Source organism: Sceloporus undulatus, chromosome 11 (assembly GCF_019175285.1).
Source record: "Sceloporus undulatus isolate JIND9_A2432 ecotype Alabama chromosome 11, SceUnd_v1.1, whole genome shotgun sequence".
Lineage (NCBI taxonomy): Eukaryota > Metazoa > Chordata > Lepidosauria > Squamata > Phrynosomatidae > Sceloporus > Sceloporus undulatus.
The window spans coordinates 4,133,368-4,158,771 of NC_056532.1; the positions used below are offsets into that span (position 1 = coordinate 4,133,368).

Sequence of the window (25,404 nt, forward strand, 5' to 3'; positions counted from 1 at the left end):
TGGCGAGAGACTTGGTGAGGTCTCCTTCTCTGGATGCCTTCCAAAAAGGGTGGAGGACTCCCTGCTGGGGATGCTCTTCTTGGCGGACACCAACTTGGATGCTCCCAGTAGATAGCAAGCCAATTCCCAGCTATGTCACAATGCTGTAGGCATCTGCCATTGCTTTCTTCCTGGAATTGGAAGAAGGATGGAGGAAGGGGTTGGCTAGAAAATGACACGGGGCCATCCCTGCTGTGTTCTTCCTTTGGCAGGAGTCGGGATACCTGGCGTCGGGATCCCAGGTGTCTTCCCTGGAGGTGTCCTCCCTGGAACAGGTGAGTTTGGCCTCGGATGGGTCTATCTGTTCCTTTCATGATCAGTGACCCATAAGAAATTAAAAGTTCCTTCCACAGTGTCAAAAATGTTCAGTTACTGTGGTCCCTCCACATTTGCAGGCCAATGCTATGGAGTTCTGGGATTTGCAGTTTGGCAAGCTCTGTAGCCTCCTCCGTCAGAGGATGATGGTGTTGCCACAAACTATAAGTCCCAGGATTCCATGGGAAGTGTCAAACTTCATTAATTCTGCAGGGTGGCATCAGCATATGTTTCACACTGAGGCCCATATTGGAAGTCCTGTTGAGAACCAAAAAACATACATGGATCATCCGTTGCGTTCTGTAAAGTGGTCTGTCTCCAATTTCAGGGATCCGTTACCCTGGGGTAGGGGTCTTACCAGGGGTGCCAACGGGAACCGGCGTCAAGCCCAAAGTCCCAGGTGAGTCCTCCTTCCATGGTTACATACATACATCCCTAGTCAGTACCGGGTTGATCCAAAGTTTGGAAACCAAGCTCTTGGCACAATGTTGTGCCTTGGTTTGCATAGAGACAATCTCTGCTCAGTCTCTTCTTTTTCTTTTTCCCATTCAGGTGCAGGAGGAGGCGCTTATGCTGGGATCCCTGGTAGGTTGGATCCTCAAAAACAGGGGTGGACAAATATATATGGCCTAGTTTCATATATCCCCTGGGTTGCTCCTTCCACGTGTGCCACATTATCTCTGGAGTCCCTCAAAATGGTGACCATCAGGTGGCCATTTTGGGAAGGACTGTGATGTAAAGAGACATATTTGAAGGCGGGTGATGGGTTCGGGGACTAATGTGCCTGCTTTTGCACGTTTGAGCCAAAACAATAAAAATGAATGGGAGGCATTGGGTAGTTTTGGGAAGCTTCCAGGTGGCTTCTGGATGTGGAAAAATGGCACCCAGGGGCCACATGCGACCCATGAACCACACTTTGCCCACCTCCGCTCTGGAAGATGACATGCTTTTTCTCCAGGCATGGGTCACTGGAAAGGGCCTGCCCATGTGGCTGGTTACGAACAAAGGCAGGATGCAAAGTCGAAGGCTTTCGTGGCCGGCATCCATACTTTTTTGTGGGTTATTTTCCGGGCTCAGTGTCCATGTTTGAGAAGAGTTTATTCCTGACGTTTCGCCAGCATCTGTGGCTTTGGCATCTTCAGAGGATGCATTCAGGATTCCCTGAAGATGCCAGCCACAGATGCTGGCGAAGCATCAGGAACAAACTCTCCTAGAATATGGCCCCATAGCCCAAAAAACCCACCCAAAACTAAAGGCAGGATGGTCTGAACCCAGGTGGGCTTTGTTCTGTTTATACTATTCTTTGGCTGTTACAGGTTTTGGAGGCTTTGGTGGCCAGCAGCCAGGACTCCCTCTAGGATATCCGATCAAGGCCCCCAAACTCCCAGGTGAGTTTTAATCCAAGACATACCTGTCTGAAGGGCCGGCCTTCCCATGAGACAAAGAGGGGTAGCCGATTTGGGGGACCGTGAAAGGGCACAGTTATTTCCTTCCTTGCGATGGGACTTTTACCAGGGCTGCAAACATATGGCTATGTCATCTTTGTAGGTAAGGATCAATACTTTCTACAACATTCTCACCATTGTGGAGAAAGCAGATATATTCTGTGCTGTTCTCACCTGAAATTACATACATCCCAAAGTATATCGGGGTAGCATTCGGCACAGAAATACTCCTAGGCTGAGATTTAGGTTCCCCACTTAAAAGGTCCAACAAACCCATGCAAGTTAGCAGCAGGGGAAGATACATCGGAACGCCAGCTTTTCCCTTAAGTACAAATAAATTGGCTTTTGGGGTGTTTGGGGTGAGACAGCTTCATCTCCAATTGAAAGGAATACGTTCGCATAGATTTTTGTGGGTTGTTTTTCGGACTATGTGCCCATGTTCTAGAGGAGTTTGTTCCTGACGTTTCGCCGGCATCCATGGCTGGCACCTTCAGAGAATAAGTTCCCATTGTGATCCATTTCTTTCTCTCTCTATCTTTCCAGGCGGCTATTATGGGTCACCGTACGGTGGTGGGAAGCTACCTTTTGGTGAGTGCATTTGGAAGGGCATGTGGGTACCACAGTTTTTGGATGGAGGATGTGCAGCAATGCAGCACAGATGGCCACATTTGGTAGAAACAGGTGCAAGTTTGGGCTTGGAAGCGTCACCAGTTCGGAACATTTCCAGGCCCTGAAATTTCATGGCTCAAACCTGTGACTTAAGGCTGGTCTCTGGCGATCTCTCGTGGTGGGATGTGACCTGGGGGTGTTGCAAAGGGTGACGCTACAAGAGGGAGTGCCATTAAGCATAACTTGAGCATCAATAGCTCTTGGACATTCAATCAAAAAACGACTAAGTCTGGCCAATGAGTCTCTGGTCCTCAGGCAAGGAGCCCTAGGCTTTGCATGACAAGACTCTTGCCCTGAGACCTTCCAAAGTGGCCTTTGGAAGCCAACCAAAAACCTGGATGCTTTGCTAGATGCTCAGATTGCCCAATATCCAGGTCTAGTCCTGAGTCTGAGGCCTGGACACTCCCTTCTAGACTCAGGATCAGACCTGGATGTTGGGCAATGTGAGCATCTAGCAAAGAATCCAGGTTTTCGGTTGGCTTCCAAAGGCCAGGAGAACCCTTCCACTCAAACACAATAAGCTATCTCAACATCTTGAGTTTTGGAGGTCCGCAAGCACTTAGCCTTGTGGTCCCTTCTGGTTTTATGTCAGGCAATTGAATCAATTCACAGTCCCCCCTTGTGCTTCTAGGTACTGGACCTGGTGGAGTCTTTGGTGGGGCTGGAGGAAAGGCCGGGTACCCAACTGGTACAGGTAAGCGGTGTTGGAACCAAACCCAGTACTAGTTGAAGTTGCGGGTTACTTTCCAAGTCTTTGTCAATTCGGACAAGTTCCAGAAGTGGGAAATACCAGACCTTTGGGGGAGAAAGAAGAAGGGAAGGGTGCAAGGCTGAGAATAGTTACTCTTTGTGGCACATGTCCACAATACAATAGGAGGGTGGCACAGGGGATCCATTTGTGCTGGCATAGCTATACTGTGAGTACTTTCCTATGGCTATGTGTTGGATCATGCCATTGCGCACCACCATAATGGAGATGTGGATGTTATGTGCTGTCCTGGAAAGTTCAACCACCAGCACAAAGATGGAGATCATCAACAAGATCCTCACCCAAGTTGCCTAGACTCTCTGACCACAGGATCCAAGAAAGTAAAATGTCCAGGCTCTAGAACAGTGTCATTTCTGGAGTCTAAGATAAGCCAAAGATGGGCTCTCTGTGCTTTGGAGGAGAATCATAGAATCACGGAAGAGACCTCAAGGGCCATCCAGTCCAACCCCATTCTGCCATGCAGCAACTCTCAATCAAAGCATCCCTGACAGATGTCCATCCAGCCTCTGCTTAAAGACCTTAAAGAGAAGGGAAGGAGGTTTGTGCGATCTGGATATCCTTGCAAAAGTCTCACTCCCTCTCTTGCTTCTTTCTCAGGCGTAGGAGCCCAGGCAGCCGCTGCTAAAGCAGCCGCGAAATATGGTGAGTAGCCAGTCCAAGGGAATGACCCTTTGGAATCCAGCCTTTGCTTGTTTTGTTTCATTTATAACACACATGACACATCGCCATTTCTGTTTCTCTCTTCCAAGGCGCTGGGGTCGTACCTGGGACAGGTGGGACGCTTGGAGGAGGTTTGGTACCCGGCACTGGTGCTGTTCCCGGAGGATTAGGTAAACACTTGTGGAGTAGTGAGCCCAGCATGATGGAGCATTGCATGAGACGCCTTTACAGTTGGCACTTCTAAGAACAACAAGAGAGTCAAACTGGATGATATAGTTGTCATATTTTTGTGGGAAGGACTCCCTCGAATGGCAAAATATGTCTGTTTATCACAGTCCGTGATTCCCCTCTCTTTCTCATCTTGCATTTCGCCTATGTGATGCTTTATGATTGATCATAGGAGGGTAAACACAGGCATAGTAATAATAATAACTACTACTACTACTTACTTTTTTTAGCCACAGGGGTTGGTGGACCTGCCGCCGCCGCCGCTGCCGCTGCAGCAGCCAAAGCCGCCGCCAAAGCCAGAGCATACGGTGAGTACACTTGCTTCCTTGAAATCCTATTGATCTTTGGATTGGATGCTAACATTGCTAATCAATAAATAATAAGTAAAGTGATCTGTTCCTGCGGTTAGGAATAAAGGACCCCTCTCTCTAGGCATCTCTAGGTCCTCCAGCACAATTCTATGGCTGACTTCTGCCGGACGTTGACCATAGAGTCATGATGGTGGACCGACTCTATAAGTATTCTCTCTAGCAATCTCTAAGTCCTCCATCATGTGGCAGGGGCAGCCATGGAGATCCCCTGGGTGACATTTGGGCAAGTTACACACTCTCAGCCTCAGAGGATGGCAAACCCGCTCTGCGCAAATCTTGCCAAGAAAACCCTGCCTCATATAACAAACTGGATGGATGTGGGCAAGTTGTATACTCTCAGCCTTAGCCAACCTCAAGATTTCCTTAAGGTCCAAACCCCGGATCAGCCATAGAAACTCACTGGGTATTGTTCTCCATTGCACCCCCTTCCCACCGTTTCTGAGCATCACTTGCGAGCGAGAAGTCCCAGGTGCAACGTCGTTTGTTGCGATGGCACCGTTTCCCCGGATTGGGTCCCAGCCAGGCCTCCACCATCTGTTTTCGATTGGAAGCAGAAGCATGTGTTGGAAAGAGAGAAAGGGGGCAAATTCATGTGCAGTTGAGGGATTTAAGGGCATCCGTTGCAGCGTCAGGTTTCACTGGGGTGTGCGTTTGTGTGTGTGTGAGTTTCCAGGGAAGGAAGAGAGTGATCGAATGAACGAAAGAGAAAATAACAACGCACTTGAGTTCCCTGTAAAAATAAAGGTATCCTTAAGGGTTATTGTATATATTACACTATTAAACCTAAAGACAAGATGAGAAAGTTACAAAGGATATAAAGATAAGAAGACGGATGTGAGGCTTCAAAACAGAAATCATCCCAAGGGCTAAATATTCAGGACCAATAGAGAGAGAGATGACCATTTACCGGATCGATAATCTAATGTACAGTTGAACATATGCTAATAATATTAAGAGCATTTAAAAGTCAAAAACTCTAGATATAAGAACTGAGAAGAGAGGACGTGATATTTGAGTATTACACGTTGTATGTTTTACTGTTACGTTATTGATTTGTATGCCTTAAACTATTTAACGTATACGTTTAAGTCACAGTTTTTATCATTATAGATTACAAAAATATTCCAGTGATAAGCTTGGAAATATTTCTGATATTGATCAATGTTAATAGACTTATCAAATTCGATGGTGCAATTGATGATGATGATGATGATGATGATGATGATGATGATGATGATGATGATTGTGATGATAGAACAAAGGGTAGGGGGCAGAATGATATTGCCCTTTGCCGTGGCTCAAGAAGACCCCAAATTCAGAAAGCAAAGAGCAGAAGTGTCTGTCTTCGCTGCTGCTTTTGTTTGGAGCCAGGAGAGAAAGACACATTTCGGGGGGCAGCGAAATTCAGAGTTTTGCACAGGTTTTTCTACAGCTGGATATCTTTTCCATTCAAGGATAGTAGGGGTGTCCCCTGAAGCCAGGACTTCAGACTTCGTGTCACTCTTGCCTTCTAATAATAATAATAATAATAATAATAATAATGTATTTTTACCCCTCCTCTCCAATAAGATCTCTGTGGCCTAACTTGAGCCAGACGTGAAGCTCATAATGGAGGAACACTGCTCTCTTCTGGAAACCTGCGGTTTCAACATCTCAGAAGGCAATGATTTCGCCAATTCACTGTTGGTCCGCCAGATGTTTTGGACTTTAACTTGATGGTTGGCCAAGCTGACTGGGGCTTCTGGGAGCTGAAGTCCAAAATGCTGGAGGACCAAAGTTTGGGAATCAAGAATCATTGCTGTAATTGATCTCATGTTCTTTGCGTGTGTGCACTTACTGTTTTGGAAGGGATCCCAAGGGTCATCTAGTTGAACCTCCAAAAAGTGCGGTAACCCAAACTAAACCACACTTGATCCAACTTCTCTTTCAAAGCCTTCCATAAAGGAAAGCCCAACCACTACTCCACTACTTCTCTGTTGAGTGGCCCTTACTACCAGGAGGATCTGTGTAGTCTGCACTGTCATCCACCTTACATTTCTGTCCTTCTCTTTGGGGAGTCTTGACGTTCCTCTTTATCTTTTTGCTGCAGGCGCTGGAGGCATTCCTGGGGTTGGCGTTGGCGGAGTTGGGGTCCCAGGCGTTGGGGTCCCTGGGGTTGGTGGCATTCCTGGCGTCGGACCTGGCGTCGGAACCATCCCCGGAACAGGAGTAGGAGGTAAAGGAGTTGGTGGGTTGCTTAAGGAGAGGATGAAAGATAGGAGGAGAAGAAGGAGAAGGTAGGATGAAGACTAGAGACTAGAACCGTGTCATGTAGTGTTTTGAGCATTGAACTACAACTCTGGAGACCAATCTCTGCTTGGAAATTGGAATCCACTGGATGACTTTAGGCACATCACACTCTCTCAGCCTCAAAGGCAACCCCCACAAAATAAATCTTGCCAAGAAACCCCCATGATAGGGTCACCATAAATCAGAAACGACTTGAAGGCACATAACAAACTCTAGTTGAGGTGAACAAGAGGATTCAGGCACCAATCCTTCTTGAACACATTAAAATGAATGTTGGTTTCCCTAACCCTGTATTTACATCACCGGTAGGAGCCAGAGACTCTTATCATATACTATACATACTATACATGAAGTCGACACTATAAGTGGACTTCATCCATCAGTCAAGGGCAGGTTTTGGGGCCAGAATTATGGATTTTGATGTGACGCATGGATAAGTCGAGGGCAAACCCCAGGGGCACATAACAGGATGAAGCAAAGGAAAGCAATGCCAAAGAACATACAAAATCCCAGCAGGCATAACTGTTTGCACTCACACTAAAGACTGGATGGATGGGAGACTAGAGCGGGATCAGTGCTTCCAGGACAGGTTACACACTTGCCTTTCGCCATTTTAAATACAGTAATTCCATTGACCCCATGGATAAGTCAACTTGGGGGTTTGGGGTCACTTCTTTGACTCAAGCTACTATACTTACAATGAGTATATGCAGTAACTCTAGGCCTTACTGGTAAAGATGGAGTCCCTTTTTCATCATCTTCTGATTTTCTTCCTCTGTCTGTATCTCTTAGGAGTGAGTCCCGCAGTGGCAGCCAAAGCAGCGAAATATGGTATGTCCCCCAATCCCTGAGTCTTATAGGGAAGAGGTGGTTTGGTGGCGGTATGGTGCGTAGATCCACATATAGAACAACTCGACAAGCCTCTTTCGATTCCACCCCTTTCCTTCAGGTCTGCAGCCAGGTGGTGTTGGGGGTGTCCCAGGAGGAGTTGGAGTTGGTGGCGTCCCAGGCTTGCCAGGTGTGCCAGGTGTCCCAGGTGAGTTTCCACGAGAAGACCATTCCTGCCAACGGAAAGATCCTTCCTCTGTACCTTGACTTGGGTTTTCCTTTGGCCAACAGGAGCTGGGACCTCGGCGGCGGCAGCCGCGGCGGCCGCTAAATCAGCAGCAAAAGCTGCGGCGTATGGTAAGTTGAGTCGACTATTTTGGGTCCAAAAGCCTCTGGGTTTTGGGGGGCACCATCCTGATCAGATCTGCTTTTGAAAAAGCCATCTTTCCCCTTGGTTTGCTGCAGCATTGGAAAACGAAAACTGGCCATTTATCATGGCCAGGCTGGGAAAGAGTTCAGAGACAGAGCCCTGTTTGTTTGGAATATCAATATGCAAAGGGATCGTGTAGCACCTCAAAGACTAATGGTGCAAAAGACGTCGTGCCATAAGCCGTCTACTTTTGAACCCTTGGCATCAGAGGAAGTAAACCTATCTGTGAAAGCGTATGCCCCATTATCTTTGACACAGTCTCCAAGGTGCAACAAGATCCCTTTGCAAGCTGGAAGAGTTTCTTCCATTCCTGATTGCTCTCTGTGTTACTTTTCCTGTGACTTGTCAGAGAGCGGAATTGGTTAGAATTGATCAGAGGGTGGCATTAGACCTTTGCAAACTTGTGTCAAGAAGCTGCCTTGGAAAATAACTTTGGACCTTGGACAGGTCCTTGGAAACCTGCGTTAAAATTTGGAGCGGCTCCACTTTCCCCACTGACATAAGAGCCACCAGTGTTTGACCAATGCTAGCAGAGCCATGTTGGATCTCACCGAATCCCAGCAGAGGAGGGACAACTGGAGCACCCATGATGTCCAGAAAGCCACGCTGAATGGTGTAGACGGAGGTTGGACGGCTTCTTCACTTGACCTCTTGTTCTGGGATTTTTCAACAGGGACAAGAGGAGTAGCCCCTGGATATGGCGGGATTGGAACCGGTGGCCTTGGAGTTGGAGGGATTGGAACTGGTGGCCTTGGCACCGGTGGGATTGGAACTGGTGGCCTTGGAGCCGGAGGCGTTGGTGAGTTAAACAGGAGATCAGTGTGTTCTAAACTAGGGGTCGGAAACTGCTTTTAACCCAAGGGATACAGCTCACCAGCGTACTGGCGATCTCCAGGAGTGGACCTCAGCACCATCAAAAGCTCTTTAGGAACGCTGGCTTCCAGTGGAGCCATGTTCATCCTGGGATGGGCTGAAAGGACAGTGCTCCAAAGCTTATGGCGCTCATCTCCAAGAACGGAGGTATTTTAACTTTCTAGAACAGGGGAGAAACCACCCGCTGAAGGTGGTTTTCTCAGGGAGGAGGTCTGACCATGCAAGAAGTCTCAAGAGCCCACTAGAGCTTTAAGATCTAATGGAGAGGTTCTTCTCTCTGTCCCACGGCCATCTTTGGTGGGCACAAAGGAAACAAGGCCTTCTCGGTGGCCTTTCAGGGGTCAAGAACATCCTTGTGACCTGTCCAGTCCCACTGCTGGACTTTGCCCACTCCTGGCTATGTAGGAGGAACATTCGTCTTTGCAAAGTGCCTTCCTTGAAGGATGCAACAAGTACTTTTGAGCAATTTTCCAAACTGTCAGAATGTCTTTGGAAACCAATGCTCACCCACAGTTCGGGATGCATTCCGCACAACATTTGCACAGGGCCATATTGGGCAGAGAGCGGCCTTTTCCATGCAGGAAACAGCATTGTCTTGCAAAGAAAACAACACAAGCATTAATGTTCTGGGCAGAAAATGCTGTTCCGTGTACAGAGGATGTTATAGCCTGGTTCGTGAGATTGCCAAGTCTCCCGTCGGGTTATTGGCTGTGGATCAGCTATTGTTAAGGGTGTCTTTTCCTTATCGGCTTATGACAAGTGGATGGCAGGGAAGAAGACTGATCAGAATCAGTCCTAGTGATACCAGATCTGTGTCTTCTTCTCTCTTTTCAGATCCAAGAAGCCCAGCAGCCGCCGCTGTAGCTGCAAAAGCAGCCGCCAAGGCAGCGAAATACGGTACGGAGGGGTCCTTCCATCCTAACATCCATAGAAAGCAGGGATGGGGGGAAATATTCAGCCTTATTTCTTTTCTGACCCAAAAAACTTGGGGGCAAGGGGCGTTTCCTGACATTGCAGCATTTGTGTTTCAATGCAGAATAATCACCTGGAACGTTTTGGGAGAAGTAGATGCCCAAAATAGAGTTATTTTCTCCCATAGTGAAGGAGGAAAGTATGGAAACAGTTCGTATTTGCAGGCGAGGATGGAGCAGAGGACATTTGACATCCTCAATGGACTCCTATTTTGGGTCTCACACACACATGCAAATACGTTTGGGTCTGCCTCAATCCATTGGAGAGGACTTGAAGGCACACGTCACAAACGCATGCAGCATGGGGAAGGACGAAGTCCTGCAGATACGGCTGGTCTTAGTCTCTCTCCAAGACCAGGGCAGTGGCAGTTGCACTGGAGGAAGGGGCTTTGCTCCATCCTTGTAGGCAGTAATGAACTAGTCCAAGATTTCCATCCCTAAGAGACACCTATTTGGGGTCACAAAGGCATTTGGATAGGTACCTCCTCAGTGTATGGATTTTGCCCAAGCAGGAGCTGGTGGAGCCAGAGGCCTGGTTCCTGGGGCAGGAGTCGGTGGTGTGGTGCCAGGCGTTGGAGGCGGCATTGGCGGTGGCGGCGGTCTCGTGCCAGGTGTTGGCACAGTCCCTGGAGCTGGAGGTAAGCAGGCTAAACCAGAAAACGTGAGAATCATGAGGTTCTCAGGCCTCACCATATGCATATCTTTTTACCGTCTGCCCTTTGGTGTAGATCAGTGATGGCCAAATACTGGTCGTCCAGGCATTTCGGACCTCAGCTCCCAGAATCCCAGACCTTTGGCCAAGGTGGCTGAGGCTTCTGGGAACTGAAGTCAAAAACACATGGAGGACCAGAGTTTGGGAATCCCTGGTCCTGTAATGCTGTCTTCTTCTTTCTGACTACACATTCATGGTGACCCCAATGGCTGCTGGCTCTTAAAGGATGATTTTTCTCCCCCGTCTTTTCTATTAGTACCTGGGACCATTGGTGCGGCGGCAGCGGCTAAAGCGGCGGCAAAGGCAGCTAAATACGGTGAGTCTTCTGTTTCTCATTCTCTCCTTCTACAACAATTCAACTATCGGAGTTTGCTTGTTGCAAAGCACTTTGCGCTCCCCGGCTATTTTAGCCACAGCGATTCAAAGCCAGAGAGCAGATGACAAATCACTGATACGTGCGGCGAAGTTCCCTGTATCAATGTTCCAGGAGGACAAAGCGCAGGTCGCAAGCTCTCCAAGGCGCCGACCACAAAATGCTTCTGCCTCCAGCGATTGCCGTTTGGGATGCAAGGCGTTTTGCAAGCAAGCCTCATGTCTCCGAATCTGAGCTTCTGGAACAGCCAAGAAATGCAAACAAACACGTACATAAGATCTGGGCTGGAAGCTGCGAAAGCACCGGCTAAAGAGACAAAATGTCAGGGAAATCTAAAAGCTATTTACAATAGTTGTGATACAATCATTCTTGCAAACCACTAGTTTTGCTGGGAGACCCTTAGCAGAGGATGCTTCCGATATGGAATTAATGCAGTTTGACACCTGTCAGGGTCCCATGCTTTGCAATACTGAGATTTGCAGTTTGTCGCAAAGACATTGACCAAGCCGACGTTGAATCTAGACGCTTTTCCCTCCGGTTCACAATCGTGTGAATCAAAACGCACTACATTTTGAACGCAAGTGTGACCCAGCGGCACAAAGCGTGATGGTTGTGGGAGAGGAATGCATATAAAAGCAATGGCGGGGAAAGAAAGAGATGCTGTATATATGATTTGGACAGTTAAGCATCCCAGGATTCCCATCGCCTGACTGCTATTTTACCCCTGGATATTATTTGTCATTATGATTAGTCATTGGGAATATATATATATATATATACATAATAAAATACATTTTGCTACGATACATAATACTAAACTCTTACATTTACATATTTACATTGTTGTTCCTTTTATCTTTATCAAATAATTGGGTCTTATTTGGCATTTTATTGCACTCTGTATTGTGTTTTATTCTCGTTGGAAGCCGCCTCCATCCAACCGGGATATAAATAAAATTGTTGTTGTTGTTGTTGTTGTTGTTGTTGTTATTAAACATGGGTCCAAGAGGATCAGCAAAGGGGCAGAGATGGAGAATTCTGCTCATCCCGACTCCAAAAATGAATGAATGACCCTTGTTAAGAGTAACCTTTCCAAACTTTTTCAGGGCGCGGAGGCGGAGTCGTCCCAGGGGGCGGAGTCGTCCCAGGGGGCGGAGTTGTTCCAGGAGGCGGAGTCATCCCTGGGGGCGGAGTCGTCCCAGGTGGAGGAGTCGTACCTGGAGGTGGCTTCCCTGGCGTAGGTGAGAGCGTTGGTACCGCTTGCATTGGTTTTGGAGAATCAATATGGGCCAAGCTTGCCTTGTTGTTGTTGTTGTTGTTATTATTATTATTGTTCCCTTGCCTGTTCTGATCATCAAAAAGGATCTCCAAGCAATTAGATTCTGATGTTTAATTCAATTAATTTGTTTATTTATTTATTTCCCCCTCTTTATCTCACAGGCATCCCCCAAATTGGAGCACAGCCTGGAGCCAAGCCTCCTAAATACGGTACGTCTGGGGGATATCATAATAATAATAATAATAATAATTATTATTATTATTATTTAATATGCCACCTCTCCCGCAGGATTGAGGAGGCTTACAACATCGGCTAAAAGCACAACATACTGTCAAAATAACGTCCCATTCATTCCTCCCCTCCTCCCTCCCCACAATAAAATATCATCAAACAATCAAGCATTAAAGAATTAAAAGCATTCCAATAGTCAATAATCAACTAGAGACTAAAGGACGGACAATATATTTGTCCTTCTTGTTATTCACGGCGACCAGAGGAATAAGAGGCCGCAAAGGAAGAAGAGACCTGCTCAGGTCTTGCAAACTCAAGGCAGATCAAGGGGAAAGTTGGAACATGGATGCACCGCCATCCGATCCGTGGAAAGTCTGCCGGAGAGAAACGTTGTTCGTAATGTCATGGATGTTTCTTTCAGCTCTCCTCTTTCTCTTTGCCAGGTGTCCCTGGAGCTGGACTGGGTGGCGCTGGCGTGGCAGGTATAGCGGGCAAAAGCAGGGCACAGGAGGGAGGAGAGGGTGCAACTTGCAAAGGCCCCTTGGACATAAGTGGAGTCTTAGCCATGCAACTATGTAGATCCATGCCAAGAAACTGGTCCTGGCCATTCCCTTCTCCCTCGGGGAGGGTCTTTTGTGAAGCTAGAGGCTTCTCTTGTCTGAAAAGGTTACAGCTGCTCTGCTTCAGAGACATGTGCCAAACCTGGTGACTTAGGTGGAGTCAGGCCCCATCTGTCTGCTTCCGTTCCTCCCATTCCCATGTTTCTTGGGTGATGTGGGCGATGCGGCCATATTCCTTACTGCCCCTGTTTCCCACAGGTCTTGGTGGACGAGGCGGTGGCTTCGGCGTCCCCGGCGTCGGAGGCGGTGGTTTCGGGGGCGTTGGAACTGGAGGCCTGCCTCCCGGTGAGTCAACCTGCGATCTTCGGACGAAAGGCGGCATAGAAATATTTTAATGCGCAGATAAAGAAATAATAATAATAGTAATAATAAATATTTCCAGGTCAAGAATGACCCTTGCGTCCTCTTGTTCCCTCCACAGGTTTGACATACCCAGGCGCTGGGGGCAAACCACCCAAACCAGGTAATATTCTAACATGTTTAAAAATGGGATCTCATCTTATATAAGGCAAGGGTGGGCACCCTGCGGCCGTCGGGGCAAATGTGGCCCCAGGACCCCTTGAAATCCCCAAACCGTTGCAATAAATGACACAATTTATGTCAGGAACACAACTCCTCCTGACAGTGTGTCGTCGCTGTTTTCCCCCTCCTCTTGTTTAACCACAGGTCTTGGTACTGGATCGTACGGTGAGTCGGGCGAAATGCATTTGGTTGTATGTTTTAAGAAAGGAAACAACCGCTTTGCTTTTGACGGTGCAGCCATAGAGACTAATCCCCCCCCAAAATGCATTTTGGAGCTCCGAAACCCTTTCTTGGACCTCTCCGCTCCACCTTTTTTGCTATGCTTTGCATAGGAGTTCTGCGGTGTGTAACTCTGCCCATGCTCAACTACACTGTGGAGGTGCTATTATGATTATGATTATTACCTCTTCCGACTGCTTTCTCACTCACTCCATTCTTTCCACAGTCGCTAACGGATTGGGCCCTTTTTCTCGAGGTAGGCTTCCCTGAACCTTCATTTGGGAATCTGCACATTTGGGGACTTTGGTGGGGATGGCACCGAAGGGCGGACGTCGGCGAGGTCCGACTATTGCAATGCTAACTATGCCGTTTTGACTTTCTAGGCGGCTACGTACCCGGCTACGGCGGTAAGTGCAACTCTTTCGTGGGCAAATCAGGCAAACTAAGAGGTTGGCCAAAGCGGTGACTGTCGGCTCCCGTGTCAGTGGGACATTGGAGCCACTCCGGGTTTTAAGGTAAGATTTCCAGGACCTCTCCATGGTGCCGATCCCGATTCCCAGATTGGTTTGGCGCCTTGGAGAGCTCCTGGAAAGCCACCCCAAGCCTGGCATGGATCCACCGTGCCACTGACATAAGAGGCAACAAACATCTTCAGCCTGGGAAGATTTCATCCCTGCTTTCCTTCCCTTTCCCCTCCTTGCAGGAAAGCCCCCCAAACCCTACGGAGCCCAAGGAGGACTGGGATACGGAGGTAGGTGACACCGCCGTGGCTTCAAAGGAGATGCGTCGCCTTGCTTGGTTCCAGAGCCTCCGTGCTCAGACGCAGTCTACCTTGGGACCAGAATGGGGTCTGGGATGCTATTTGCTTTGCTTGGGGAAGATGCTGCAGAAGAGATGTCTCCTATGCAGCCCAGCCCAAAGCTTGATGTTTGCCATTTTATATAGGGGAAACAATTTTATTATGCCGCTGTGTTTAATGGGACTTGAGCGTCCACGGATTTTGGGGTCCTGGAACCGAACCCCAGCAGATACCAAGGGCTCATTGTATACTTTTGTATACAATGAGCATCCCCAAACTACAAATCCCAGGATCCCATAGGATGGATCCATTAGGGTTATTTGGATCCCGCTACTCTTAGGGTCTGTTGTAGCAATGCTCTATGGCTCAAATACTTTCTGCTACTGGATCATTTTTGGAAGCAGTGAGTCGACCGCTAGGTAAATCCTCTTGACTTCATGGGTCTGTTCTAGGGATCGGTAGTAAAAGTGCATTTAGATGAACCCCAAATTCAGGCCTGGATCTTGAAGTCCCTGCATTGGGAAGCTTCATTTTCCATATTCTTCTCTTTCAGGAGTGAGTCCGGCGGCAGCAGCGGCTGCAAAGGCAGCAAAATACGGTAAGTCTCTGAGCAGGCCTTAGGGATTTGGGAGTTGTAGTGCAAATCTGTATTTTGGAACATATACAGTACAGTATACGTTCGCCTTAGGATCGCAATAAAGGTGAAACAACATGAACCCTGGTCTTCAGAGTCGTAGTCCAACGCTCAAAGCATCATGCCATCTTGGCTGTCTTACACAGATAGACCCACAACGGTCCCTAATTTCTCTCTTGCCCTCATTGATTATATGATCCTCTCCTTTCTTGCCCGCAGGTGCCCTTGGACGCAGACGGAAGTAGCCCTGATCGACCGCCTACCATTCACCTCATGAACTTTGGTGCTACTGCCTGGTCTCGAATGTACTCCCGTCCACCACCATCACCACCACCACCGCCGTCCTGAGAAAAAGCCACCCAAACGATGCCCACCGCCACCCTCCCATGCCATGCCCTCGCTCCCCATGCCAGCCCACTGAGCCCCTTCCCTCTGTCGCCGGTGCTACTCTGACCATCCTGGGGAGGAAAGCGCCTTCGCCATCCCCTCCCCGGGGCTCCTTTTGGTGCTGCGGCCGAGGAGGGCTGCTTTCGGAGGGATGGGGACTTTCTTTTGGGGGGGGGGGGTTGCCCAAGCACTTTAAGCCCCTGTTTCCGAACCCTGTGCCCAGACACACCAGCCACTCATTCACTTGGCTCTGTGTGCCCCTCAAGTCCCTTTCTGGTGCCCTTGTTGGGGTCCGAACCATAGAATAGTAGAATCCGAGAGTCGGAAGGGACCCCCAAGGTCCATCCAGCCCATTTCAAAACTAAGAAGGAATCCTAGGGACGACCCCATTCTGCCATGCCAGAATAGATTGAATAGATCGAACCCTAGCGTTGGAAGGGACCCAAGGGCCATGAGGTCCAACCCCATTCAGCCCTTCCGCCATGCCCTCCATCCAAGCCCTCCCTGTGACAGATGTCCATCCTCTGTTTAGAAGGAATCCTAGCATCCTTGGCCTTTTCTGGCCATGCGCTCTTCCCTTCCATGCCAGGAGCAGCTCCGCCGGGCCTTTCGGTGCCAATGGGATCTGCCTTAATCCCATCGCCACAGCTGGCACTCTCTCTCTTCGCCCAGCCAACCCAACCCACGCCTGGCATCCTTGACGCCCGGGCACCAGCGTCGCGCTGGTTTCAGATCTGAGCCGAACGGGGCCGCGCCGCGCCATCCCTTCCCTTCCCCTCCCCATATCCTTCCATGTCTTCCATGTTTTTAATAACCGCTCCGATGTACCTGGGATGGGACACTTCTTCATCTGTTTGTTCGTTTGTCGTTGTCGTTTTTAAAATAAAGAAGAACAGTAAACTTGCTTTCCAAAAAAAGAAGAAATAATAATAATAATAAAAACCAAAAATAAAATGGAATTAAATAATTATAAAAAACTGACTAATAAATAACTTTTTAAAGGAAATCGGAGTCTTCTTCTCTTTCTTTCTTTCTTTCTTTCTTTCAATGGGTTCAAGCTCCAGGAAAAGAGATCCCAGCTCAACATTGGGAGGATACCAATAAGAAAGAAGAGCTTTTTGTAACCTCCGGTTTCCGTCTCACGTAATTGGAGGCAAGTCCCAGGGAGCCAACGTGGCACAACGTTTTGCGTGTCGGGCCACGACTCTGGAGACCAGGGTTCGATTCCCGGCTTGGTCACGAAACCCGCTGGGTGTCCTTGGTCAAGACACACTCTCTCAGCCTCAGGGGAAGGCAAGGGCAAAGCTCCTGTGAAATAGTGGGGAGTCTAGGGAAAATGAATGACATGTGAATGACATGAGGATAATGTGAATGACATGCAAACGAATTATTCTATCAACATGTGAATTCACATGTTCTATCAATCACATATTCACATACTGTATTCTCGATCGCATTTGCGCCCCTTGGCTAGGCTTTAGCACAACCCCTATTATTCTTCCCTGCCCTGCAGCGCACTCTTTTAGCCACAGGAGGGCGTCCGAGAGAGAGAGAGAGAGGAAGCAGGTTGCAAATTGCATTCTTTCCTGCAATGCCCCCTTTCCACCACTAGAGGGCGCCCCAGGACAGATATAGCTATATATGTAACGATAGATAGACAGACAGACAGATAGATAGCTATACACACACATATATATAAAAACATAATTATATATACACAGCTATATATAATTACACACACTCACAAGTCACACTCAGCCTCAGAGGGCCATGCCAACCCTATATATATATATATGAATGATAGGGTCACCATAAGTCAGAAACAACTTGAAGGCATACAACAACAGGAACAGCAGATATGTGTGTGTGTGTGTGTGTGTGTGTGTATATATATACACACACACACACACACACACACATACATACACGCACATAATTATAGACACAAAGTTATAAATACACATATAATTATATACATACACACACACATATATACATATACACACATATTGATAGAATATGTAATAGAATATGTGATTGATAGAATGTGTGATTGATAGAATATGTGATTGAGACAATATGCAGGTGCTAGAATATGCAATCAATCACATATCTGATCAGTCACATAGGCTATCTATCAATCAATCAATCACATATTCTATCAATCACATTAGAATCATAGAACCATAGAGTTGGAAGAGACCCCAAGGGCCCTGATCCAGTCCAGCCCCCTTTATTCTGCCATGCAGGAACTCTCAATCAAAGCATCCCCATTGACAGATGGCCACCCAGCCTCTGTTATGCACATGGTCATTCATGTATGTGATTGATAGAATATGTGATTGATAGATAGGATATGTGATTGATAGACTATGCGACTATCCACACATATCCACCAATCCACAGATCATTCACTTGTTTTCTGCTGCTCCAGAGAATAGGAGGCAATGGAGGAATTGATGCCAACTTCGGGCAAAGAGATGCCACCTGGATGGTCTTTGCTCTTTCAAGACCAAACCGTACCGGATGGAAATGTTCCTTTTTATTGTTCTGTAATAAAAGCGTAAAAGAGTTAATTTCCCAGCCCTGGGAATATAAAATAATGCGCCAGTTCTTGAAAGGTGAATAGAGTTGGCAGCAAGGAATGGGCAAATGCCAACCTGGTCTTGGTCGACATCACTAAGTGCAACAAAGGACTTGTATTTGGGGAAGAGACATCACTTAAAAAAGGCTTTTTAACATTTGTCCTACTTCCGCCAACAAAAGGTCTGACAATAAAAGTAATGTGTTTTGTCTTCTGGTTCTCCCTGGAGGTACTTACGTCTCCAAAGGAAAACAGCGGCTGCCTCCAGGATCCCTTTCGGAGCATCAAAACAAAGAGAAAAGCAGATACCAATTACACGTTAAAATAAAAAACAACACTATATATTTTAATAGACTAGAAGAAATACATTTTTATTCCATTTGAACACACGCAATTCCCCGACTGCGCCTCCGAAAACACAGATCATTCCAAGAGGAGAAATCGGCTCGACGTCGGGCCAAAACGCACTGCGGAAATAATCCAGTTTCGACACTTGGCTCAACGTTAGTGAGTTTCGTGAGACGTTCAGAAAGCCTAAACTACAAATCCCAGGAGTCCGCAGCCAGGGCAGTTAAAGCGGTTTTAAGCTTGGATCATTTCCGCAGAGCGTTTTGGCCCTTTTGTTCCACGGTTCCCAAAATGTCCTCCGTGGGTTTTGCACGCAGATTTTCGAACGCGGGCGCAAAAGCTGACCTTTATCCAAGGCAAGGGATAGGAAACTTTGGGGATTGTTCCTGCATCTCCGCAAAGCTGTGGCCAAAAGGGACATAAAATCAATTCCTTTGGGGTGATTTGGCTGAAATACAACCATCTGTTTAACAAAAAGAACAAGAAGACTCAAACCAACATGGAGTTTGGAGGTTTTGGTACCCAAAATGTTCCATGTTTTCAGGAAGGTCTGGGGGTCTCAGAGGCCACAGAGTCGGTCCCAGGGCACCCAATGTGACCCTGATCTTGGGGCCACAGTCCTTGACTTCAAGTCCTTCCCAATACAGGGAGGTTTGTCGCGTCCCCAAAAACACAAGTGTCAGCAGCCCGAGATGTCCTTAGCTTTGTTCCTCCGTTGAAATCTGGTGTCTGTTGGGTCAAAGCCCTGTCCGATGGACCCAAAAGTAGCCCATGATGGAGTCGGGGCCACATAGTCGGATGCGGTGAAGGTCTCCGTCCCACCGCTCCGTTCGTATTCGCGGACCAGCGCTTGGAAGCGATCGTAGTCGATCCAGGTGTGCCAGGCTCCGTCAATCTTGAACTGAAAGAAAAGGGAGGAAAACAAGATCCATTAAATGGTTTAGAAGAGAAGGAAGATAAAAAACATGGAGAGATGGAGGATGAGGAAAATGAGGCACAGAGAAGGTAAAATTTCGGGCACCTTGGGCTCTTGGTGCATCTGCTGGGGTTTGGTTCCAGGACTCCTTCCGGATACCAAAATCCATGGATGCTCAAACCCCATTAAATGAAATACATCATCATCATCATCATCATCACTACAGTGGGCCCTTGGTATCTGCTGGGACGGATGGTTGAATCCGTCTATATGGAGGATTGGCTGTAATGGCATAGTATCAGGGGAAGACCCTAATCCTAAGCTTCCAGCAATAGGGCTGACCGTCCCCTTTGGCTTCAACAACACAAGAATGGGATTTCCGTACCTTTGTGTGCGCAACCAAGAGGCAGTTGGAGTGCTCATGTTCGCAGGCGACTTCGTAGTCCGGGAGCAGATCCGCCAGCTCTTGGACAAAATGGGTGACCTCTTGGTGCCAAGGGACGTTGGCCATCGTCAGGCTGCTGGCGGAGCTCTCCCCGCAGTAGGTCACTCCCTGCCAAAGGGACAGGCAAACAGGTCAAAAACCCCACCTCTCAAAAGCAGAAATGGTCGTCCGTTCTCCCTTTTCACACTGAGAGAGCGGTACTTGGCCAAAGTCACCCAAAGGGTTTTCCGTGGCTGCGCAGGGACCCAAACCCAGGTCTCCAAGAGCCCAGTTCCAGCACTCAAACCCACTATGTACCAGACTGTGGTTGCAGTTTAGAAGCCTCTTCTGGAGAAGATTAGCTAAACTATATGTACCAGGATCCCCTGGGATGCAGCCATGGCAGTTCAAGTGGAATTGCAGCACTCTAAATGTGCAATGTGAACGGACCTCAGTTATTCCGAGGAAGGTAAACTTTTCTTTGTGTGAAGTTGAAGGCTTTTGTGGCCGGCATCCATAGATTTTTGTGGGTTTGGGGGGTTCTAGAAGAGTTTATTCCTGATGTTTCGCCAGCATCTGTGGCTTTGGCATCTTTGGAGAACGCTGGCATGGAAGAGAGTGGGGTATATACACTGGTGAAAGGTCAGGAATAAACTCTTCTGGAACATGGCCCCAGAGCCCCCAAAACCCACAAAAACACTATTTTCTTTGTGTGTTTGTATGTGGGTTTCACTGCAATGATCGACAACCTACCTTGACCTCAATAAAATCCGGCTTCCCAAGAGACACCAACTCGGCATAAGCCTTCAGTTCGTCCACATTCCACGCTTTCACCAATGTCAGTCTATACACCGTGCGCTGTTTCTGGAAAAGACGAAAGAAAACAAAGGAGATCGGAATCTAATTTTGTGTCAACAGAACTGTAATTGATGTCACTTTCTATGGGGACAGTGCAGCCATAGGATGCATTCCTCAAAGACAAAAAACACAGCCAGTTTCAATGGATTTTGTCTGGGGGATACCTATGTCTTCTCCCTCCCTGATACCTTTTCAGCCAAGGCTCGCAAGCTGTCCAAGAACCTCTGCCAGAAGTCTCTGAAGAGCGGCCGGTCGATTTTCTTCAGGCTCTCTTTGGTGCTGGCGTCCACGCTGACATACAGCTGGGTGACGGGTTCGAGGTTCCTTTGGGGAGAAGAAGAAGGAGAAACCTATGAGAACCACACAAAGGTCTCAGTTTGTTCCCGGACGCAATGCCAAGTGCTGGTTGTGACCTTTAGAGCTCCTTGCAGCTCAGGTCCAGGTTAGTTGAAGGACTACATTCTCCTGTATGAACCTGCAGAAGTTTTGAGAGCTTCTCTATGTCCCATCATCCTCCGAAGTGCATCTGGTGAGGACAAGGGAGACTTACGGTGACCCTCTTGCGGGGATTTCTGGGGCTAAGAGAGAGCGACTGGCCCAAGATCCCTCAGTGGGCTTCCATGGCTGAGCAGGGATTCGAACCCCAACCTCCAGAGTCATAGTCTGGCACTAAAACCACGGCACCAGTTGCTCTCCAGCATTGCAGGCTGAACACAATGATGTCAATGATGGGTATCATTCACCCACTCCGATGTCTTGAAGAGCAATTCCCAGCAGCCACGCCAGCTTGGGAATATTGGGAGTTGTTGTCCAGAGAAGTGCATATAGGTAACTGAGAAGCACCCAAGGGGCCCATTCCTATCCTGGATCCACTCAACTTTAGTGTCAGTTTAGTGACCACAACCGGGGAGGGCTAGGATAAAAGGGACAAATTCTTCCAGGCGCTCACCGAATTTCCTCAGGGAACTGAGCGTTCGTCACGAGAAAGCTTGAAATGTTGCGCCGGTGCAGAAGCCGTACGAACTGGTTGATCTGGGGGTACATGATGGGCTCCCCAACCAGAGACAGGGCACAATGCTTGGCCTCTAACCCTTCTTCGAAGCGGTCGCCTCTCACTCCGGGGACCCCTGTAAAAACCGAAGCGGGAGACCGTCCGCTTGGCAAAAGGCTGGATGACAAATGGTAGCCCCGCAAAAACCCTCACAGACGCGCCTGGGAGCACTAAAGCTCTCACTCCCAGGTCAGCATGAAGCGCATTACCTTTAAACTGTTTGATCAAGTTCCGGTGGTTCTCTATGGCCTCCTGCAAGATCATTTCTGGCTGGTCCATCTTCCAGCGCCACTCTGTGCCCACTGGGTTGGTGTGGTGCCTGGCGATACCATAAGCCAGGTTTACATTATGTGATAACAATTAGCCAGTTCTGAACTTGTAAAACTGGGGGGGACCCAATTTGGGGTGACATGAAATCATCTCATAACTTTGCAGTAAGGGAAGGAATGGCCCTTGAGGTGTCCCAGGACTATAATGCCCATCATCCATAGAATCACAGAGATGGAAGAGGCCTCGATGGCCATCAAATCCAACCACCTGCCATGCAGGAATACACATCCAACCTGCTAAGGACAAAGGGAACTATGGGAGTTAGAGCCCAACCGCATTTGGAAAGCCGCACATTATCTGCACACATGTCTGTTGCAGGAGTTAAAGCACAGATGCTTGGAAATGGCAACCAAACCTCTATGTCCAGCCACAGTTTTGAAGGTGGAAAGGGCTTTAAAGCTTCAATAAAACATTGGATGTTCAGTCAGCTCCTCCGTTTACCACCCGAATAAAGCCTGAGTTTGGAAAAGGCGGCTCTTATCACACTTTACCTCCAACAGAAGACGCATTTATTGGCACAAGCCAAGCTAGGGGTGGTCTCCATGCAGCGGTGGCTTTCGATGCCGTAAAAGGTATGTTTGTAGCAGCCTCCTCTGCCACGAAGCATTGACTGGCGCCAGAAAGGGAAGAAACACCAGTGGAAACAGAATTAATATTATTGTTTTACAACAATAAATGTATTTTAAAAGGTTTCAACATAGCAGGGCTTTAGTCCTGAACTCTCTCTTCTTTTCGATCAAAGACGCAATGAAGAATGGAGCAACTCAACTGTCCTGCTCTTGTAGTAAAATCAGTCACTCCAGGCCGAGTCTCTGTTATCCGAAATGTTTGGGATCAGAAACCAAAACAGAAACAAATAGTTTAATTAAACAATTAAAAGCAATGCGTACCTTGGTCCACCGACAAAGCTTCACTCCAGAATGGCTCCCGATCAACCTGTAACCTAGATCAAAAGAAAGAAGATATGAGTTCAAGGGGACCTAGAAGAAATATGGAGATGGAAGAAACCCACTAGAATTTAAGTGATCTAAAGAAGGAGCATAAAATCGCAATGTTTAGACGTAACGCTAGAGCAGCGATGCCTAAACTCTGGCCTTACAGGTGTTTTGGACTTCGGCTCCCAGAATCCCAGACTATCAGCCAAGATGACTTCTGGGAGCTGAAGTCCAAAACACCTGAAGGACCAGAGTTTGGGCCTCACTGGTCTAGGTTATTGCTTCTCAAACTTTGGTCCTCCAGGTGTTTTGGGTTTAGATTTGATTGAGATTTCCTGCATGGCAGGATGGGGTTGGACTGGATGGCCCTTGCGGTCTCTTCCAACTCTACGATTCTATGAGTAAGAGTAAGGAGTAGCTCTCTGTTGTAGCTGACTCTTGTGTTGGATCCTGTGCTGAGCAGGGGTCAGACTACAGATCCTCTAGAGCAGCGATGCCCAAACTCTAGTCCTCCAGATGTTTTGGACTTCAGATCCCAGAAGTCATCTTGGCCAATAGTCTGGGATTCTGGGAGCCAAAGTCCATAGAATCATAGAGCTATCCAGGGCCATCCAGTCCAACATCCTGGCATGCAGGAACTCTCAATCAAACCATCCCCAGCTTCCAGACTCTTAGGACACATGCAACATTTAAACAGCAAACAGCCAAAATGACCCGAAGCAGCTTTATTTTGGCAGTCTGTATGGGGCCATAGATAACAACCCTGGGGACCAAGGCTATCCATTCCTCCAAGGCCTTCCCATTCTCACCTTGCTTAGTGAGGGCCTCCCTTAAAGCCGGCGTGATCATCTCCCTCCTCTCATCCTGGCCTTCCTCCTGGGATCCAGCCTTCTTGGCCGCCTCTTCCTCCAGATCACGCTCTCTCTGCAAGGAGCAAACAAGGGTCGACTGGGGCTTCCGCATTTGGAAAAGCCAAAAACGGGGACAGGATGAGATGCTGTTGCAGAATATTGGAAGAACGTTTGCACAAGAGACTGCAAAAGAAGTTGCAATCCACTGACTTCTAGGGCAGGAGACCATTACCTGGGCTTTCTTCATGCGCCCTATCACTTCGCCCAAATCCTCAACATCCACCACACTGTTTGCACCCACGTCTCCCTCTTCGCCGCCGGACTCTTCCTCACTTGTGGTTTCAAAGAGTTCCTCTTCTTGCTGCTGAATCAACTGAAAAAGAACGAAGAAGAGATCTGGGAGTGATTGAGTGATCTGGGAAGCAAGAAAGAAAGAAAGAAAGAAAGAAAGAAAGAAAGAAAGAAGATTTGCTGTTTAGAGAGGAATTTTTGGCCATAAACGTCTATGCGCCTCCCAAAACTACAAAACTCAGGACGCCAAAGAAAGTATCTGGGCAGTTAAATTCAAATCACAGTGCTATCATTGTGTGACATAAAAGGGCTCCTAGGATCAAGATGGTTTTGGAGTCTTCGACCATTGTAGGTTCCTAACCTCAGAACCGCAGAGAAAGACGCCGCTCCTTGTTTGACCCACCTTTCTCTCTCCATGTTTAGGGCTCCCTTCGTCCTCCTTCTCCTCCACGATGGCCGTCTCCGGAGCCACCTTCCGCCGGGGTCTGCATTGCCCTTTCTTGCACTTCCCGCTGCAGGCCTTCCGCTCCCCTTTTCGGAGAGCCTGGAGCCTGGTGAGGAACTTGGCCTTCCAGGCCTCAAAGTCTCCCTCGATGCTGCCATGTTGGCTCCGAATCACGTCCGCGTCCCCTTTTCCAAAAGACAGGACCCGCCGTGCGCCCAGCATCCACAGCCACTTGTCAAGGTTCCTGCCCACCTGCAGCAGAATGAAGAACAGTCATAGGATTTCATTCGTCGAAGCTACAATACTTAAAATGGTGTCAAACAGCATTATATCGACAATGTAGATGCTCCCTAAGGTTGGGTTCAAACCCCTTCTCAACCCCAAAGCTCACTTGAGGAGAGCAAAATAAGGAAAGGTAATGTTTTTGACAGATGTCACAAACCAAGGGAAGAGGACAAGAAGCAAAGTGGACTCACAGTGTTGTAGTGATCCACGTACGACGAGTTCCCCAAACCGAAGATGGCGTAGCGCAGGCCTTTCAGGTGGGTCTTGCTGACCCGGAAATCATTGGCCGCCTCTTCCAGCCATTTGCAGAACCAGGCCGCATTCTCCGTCGGCTTCCCATCAGCGTATGTCGCAACCAGGAACGCGCAGATATTGTGGCCGTTTGCCTGGAGGGAACCCAAAAGGACAAACAAACTGCTTTAA

General features: G+C 48.1%; 2 protein-coding genes across 4 annotated transcripts in view; one reads left to right on the forward strand and one right to left on the reverse strand.

The window, feature by feature from the left end:
• Nucleotides 1-16,661, forward strand: part of ELN (elastin) — a 38,297-nt gene extending 21,636 nt beyond the window's left edge. For both annotated transcript variants that reach the window (XM_042442664.1, XM_042442666.1), the window contains 28 exons: nucleotides 252-314; nucleotides 683-754; nucleotides 907-939; nucleotides 1,671-1,742; nucleotides 2,343-2,387; nucleotides 3,100-3,162; nucleotides 3,835-3,879; nucleotides 3,987-4,067; nucleotides 4,356-4,433; nucleotides 6,586-6,711; nucleotides 7,578-7,616; nucleotides 7,735-7,821; nucleotides 7,905-7,970; nucleotides 8,717-8,842; nucleotides 9,751-9,813; nucleotides 10,400-10,525; nucleotides 10,856-10,915; nucleotides 12,079-12,213; nucleotides 12,413-12,460; nucleotides 12,926-12,964; nucleotides 13,301-13,387; nucleotides 13,524-13,565; nucleotides 13,769-13,789; nucleotides 14,070-14,099; nucleotides 14,227-14,250; nucleotides 14,547-14,594; nucleotides 15,196-15,240; nucleotides 15,496-16,661. In XM_042442664.1, coding sequence (XP_042298598.1) covers nucleotides 252-314; nucleotides 683-754; nucleotides 907-939; nucleotides 1,671-1,742; nucleotides 2,343-2,387; nucleotides 3,100-3,162; nucleotides 3,835-3,879; nucleotides 3,987-4,067; nucleotides 4,356-4,433; nucleotides 6,586-6,711; nucleotides 7,578-7,616; nucleotides 7,735-7,821; nucleotides 7,905-7,970; nucleotides 8,717-8,842; nucleotides 9,751-9,813; nucleotides 10,400-10,525; nucleotides 10,856-10,915; nucleotides 12,079-12,213; nucleotides 12,413-12,460; nucleotides 12,926-12,964; nucleotides 13,301-13,387; nucleotides 13,524-13,565; nucleotides 13,769-13,789; nucleotides 14,070-14,099; nucleotides 14,227-14,250; nucleotides 14,547-14,594; nucleotides 15,196-15,240; nucleotides 15,496-15,521 — 1,790 coding nt within the window. In that variant the 3' untranslated portion in view covers nucleotides 15,522-16,661. The remainder of the gene's footprint in view (nucleotides 1-251; nucleotides 315-682; nucleotides 755-906; nucleotides 940-1,670; nucleotides 1,743-2,342; nucleotides 2,388-3,099; nucleotides 3,163-3,834; nucleotides 3,880-3,986; nucleotides 4,068-4,355; nucleotides 4,434-6,585; nucleotides 6,712-7,577; nucleotides 7,617-7,734; nucleotides 7,822-7,904; nucleotides 7,971-8,716; nucleotides 8,843-9,750; nucleotides 9,814-10,399; nucleotides 10,526-10,855; nucleotides 10,916-12,078; nucleotides 12,214-12,412; nucleotides 12,461-12,925; nucleotides 12,965-13,300; nucleotides 13,388-13,523; nucleotides 13,566-13,768; nucleotides 13,790-14,069; nucleotides 14,100-14,226; nucleotides 14,251-14,546; nucleotides 14,595-15,195; nucleotides 15,241-15,495) is intronic.
• Nucleotides 16,662-18,355: 1,694 nt separating this feature from the next.
• The window catches only part of TYW1 (tRNA-yW synthesizing protein 1 homolog), an 11,856-nt gene continuing 4,807 nt past the window's right edge, over nucleotides 18,356-25,404 (reverse strand). Inside the window, exons 5-16 of one of the 2 annotated variants that reach the window (XM_042442418.1) lie at nucleotides 25,173-25,367; nucleotides 24,655-24,948; nucleotides 24,193-24,333; nucleotides 23,919-24,033; nucleotides 23,065-23,117; nucleotides 22,666-22,784; nucleotides 22,054-22,163; nucleotides 21,743-21,920; nucleotides 20,982-21,117; nucleotides 20,689-20,799; nucleotides 19,897-20,064; nucleotides 18,356-19,496 (exon numbers count right to left, since the gene is read on the reverse strand). In XM_042442418.1, the coding sequence (XP_042298352.1) occupies nucleotides 19,275-19,496; nucleotides 19,897-20,064; nucleotides 20,689-20,799; nucleotides 20,982-21,117; nucleotides 21,743-21,920; nucleotides 22,054-22,163; nucleotides 22,666-22,784; nucleotides 23,065-23,117; nucleotides 23,919-24,033; nucleotides 24,193-24,333; nucleotides 24,655-24,948; nucleotides 25,173-25,367 (1,842 nt within the window). In that variant the 3' untranslated portion in view covers nucleotides 18,356-19,274. The remainder of the gene's footprint in view (nucleotides 19,497-19,896; nucleotides 20,065-20,688; nucleotides 20,800-20,981; nucleotides 21,118-21,742; nucleotides 21,921-22,053; nucleotides 22,164-22,665; nucleotides 22,785-23,064; nucleotides 23,118-23,918; nucleotides 24,034-24,192; nucleotides 24,334-24,654; nucleotides 24,949-25,172; nucleotides 25,368-25,404) is intronic. The other variant, XM_042442419.1, reaches the window with a different exon arrangement.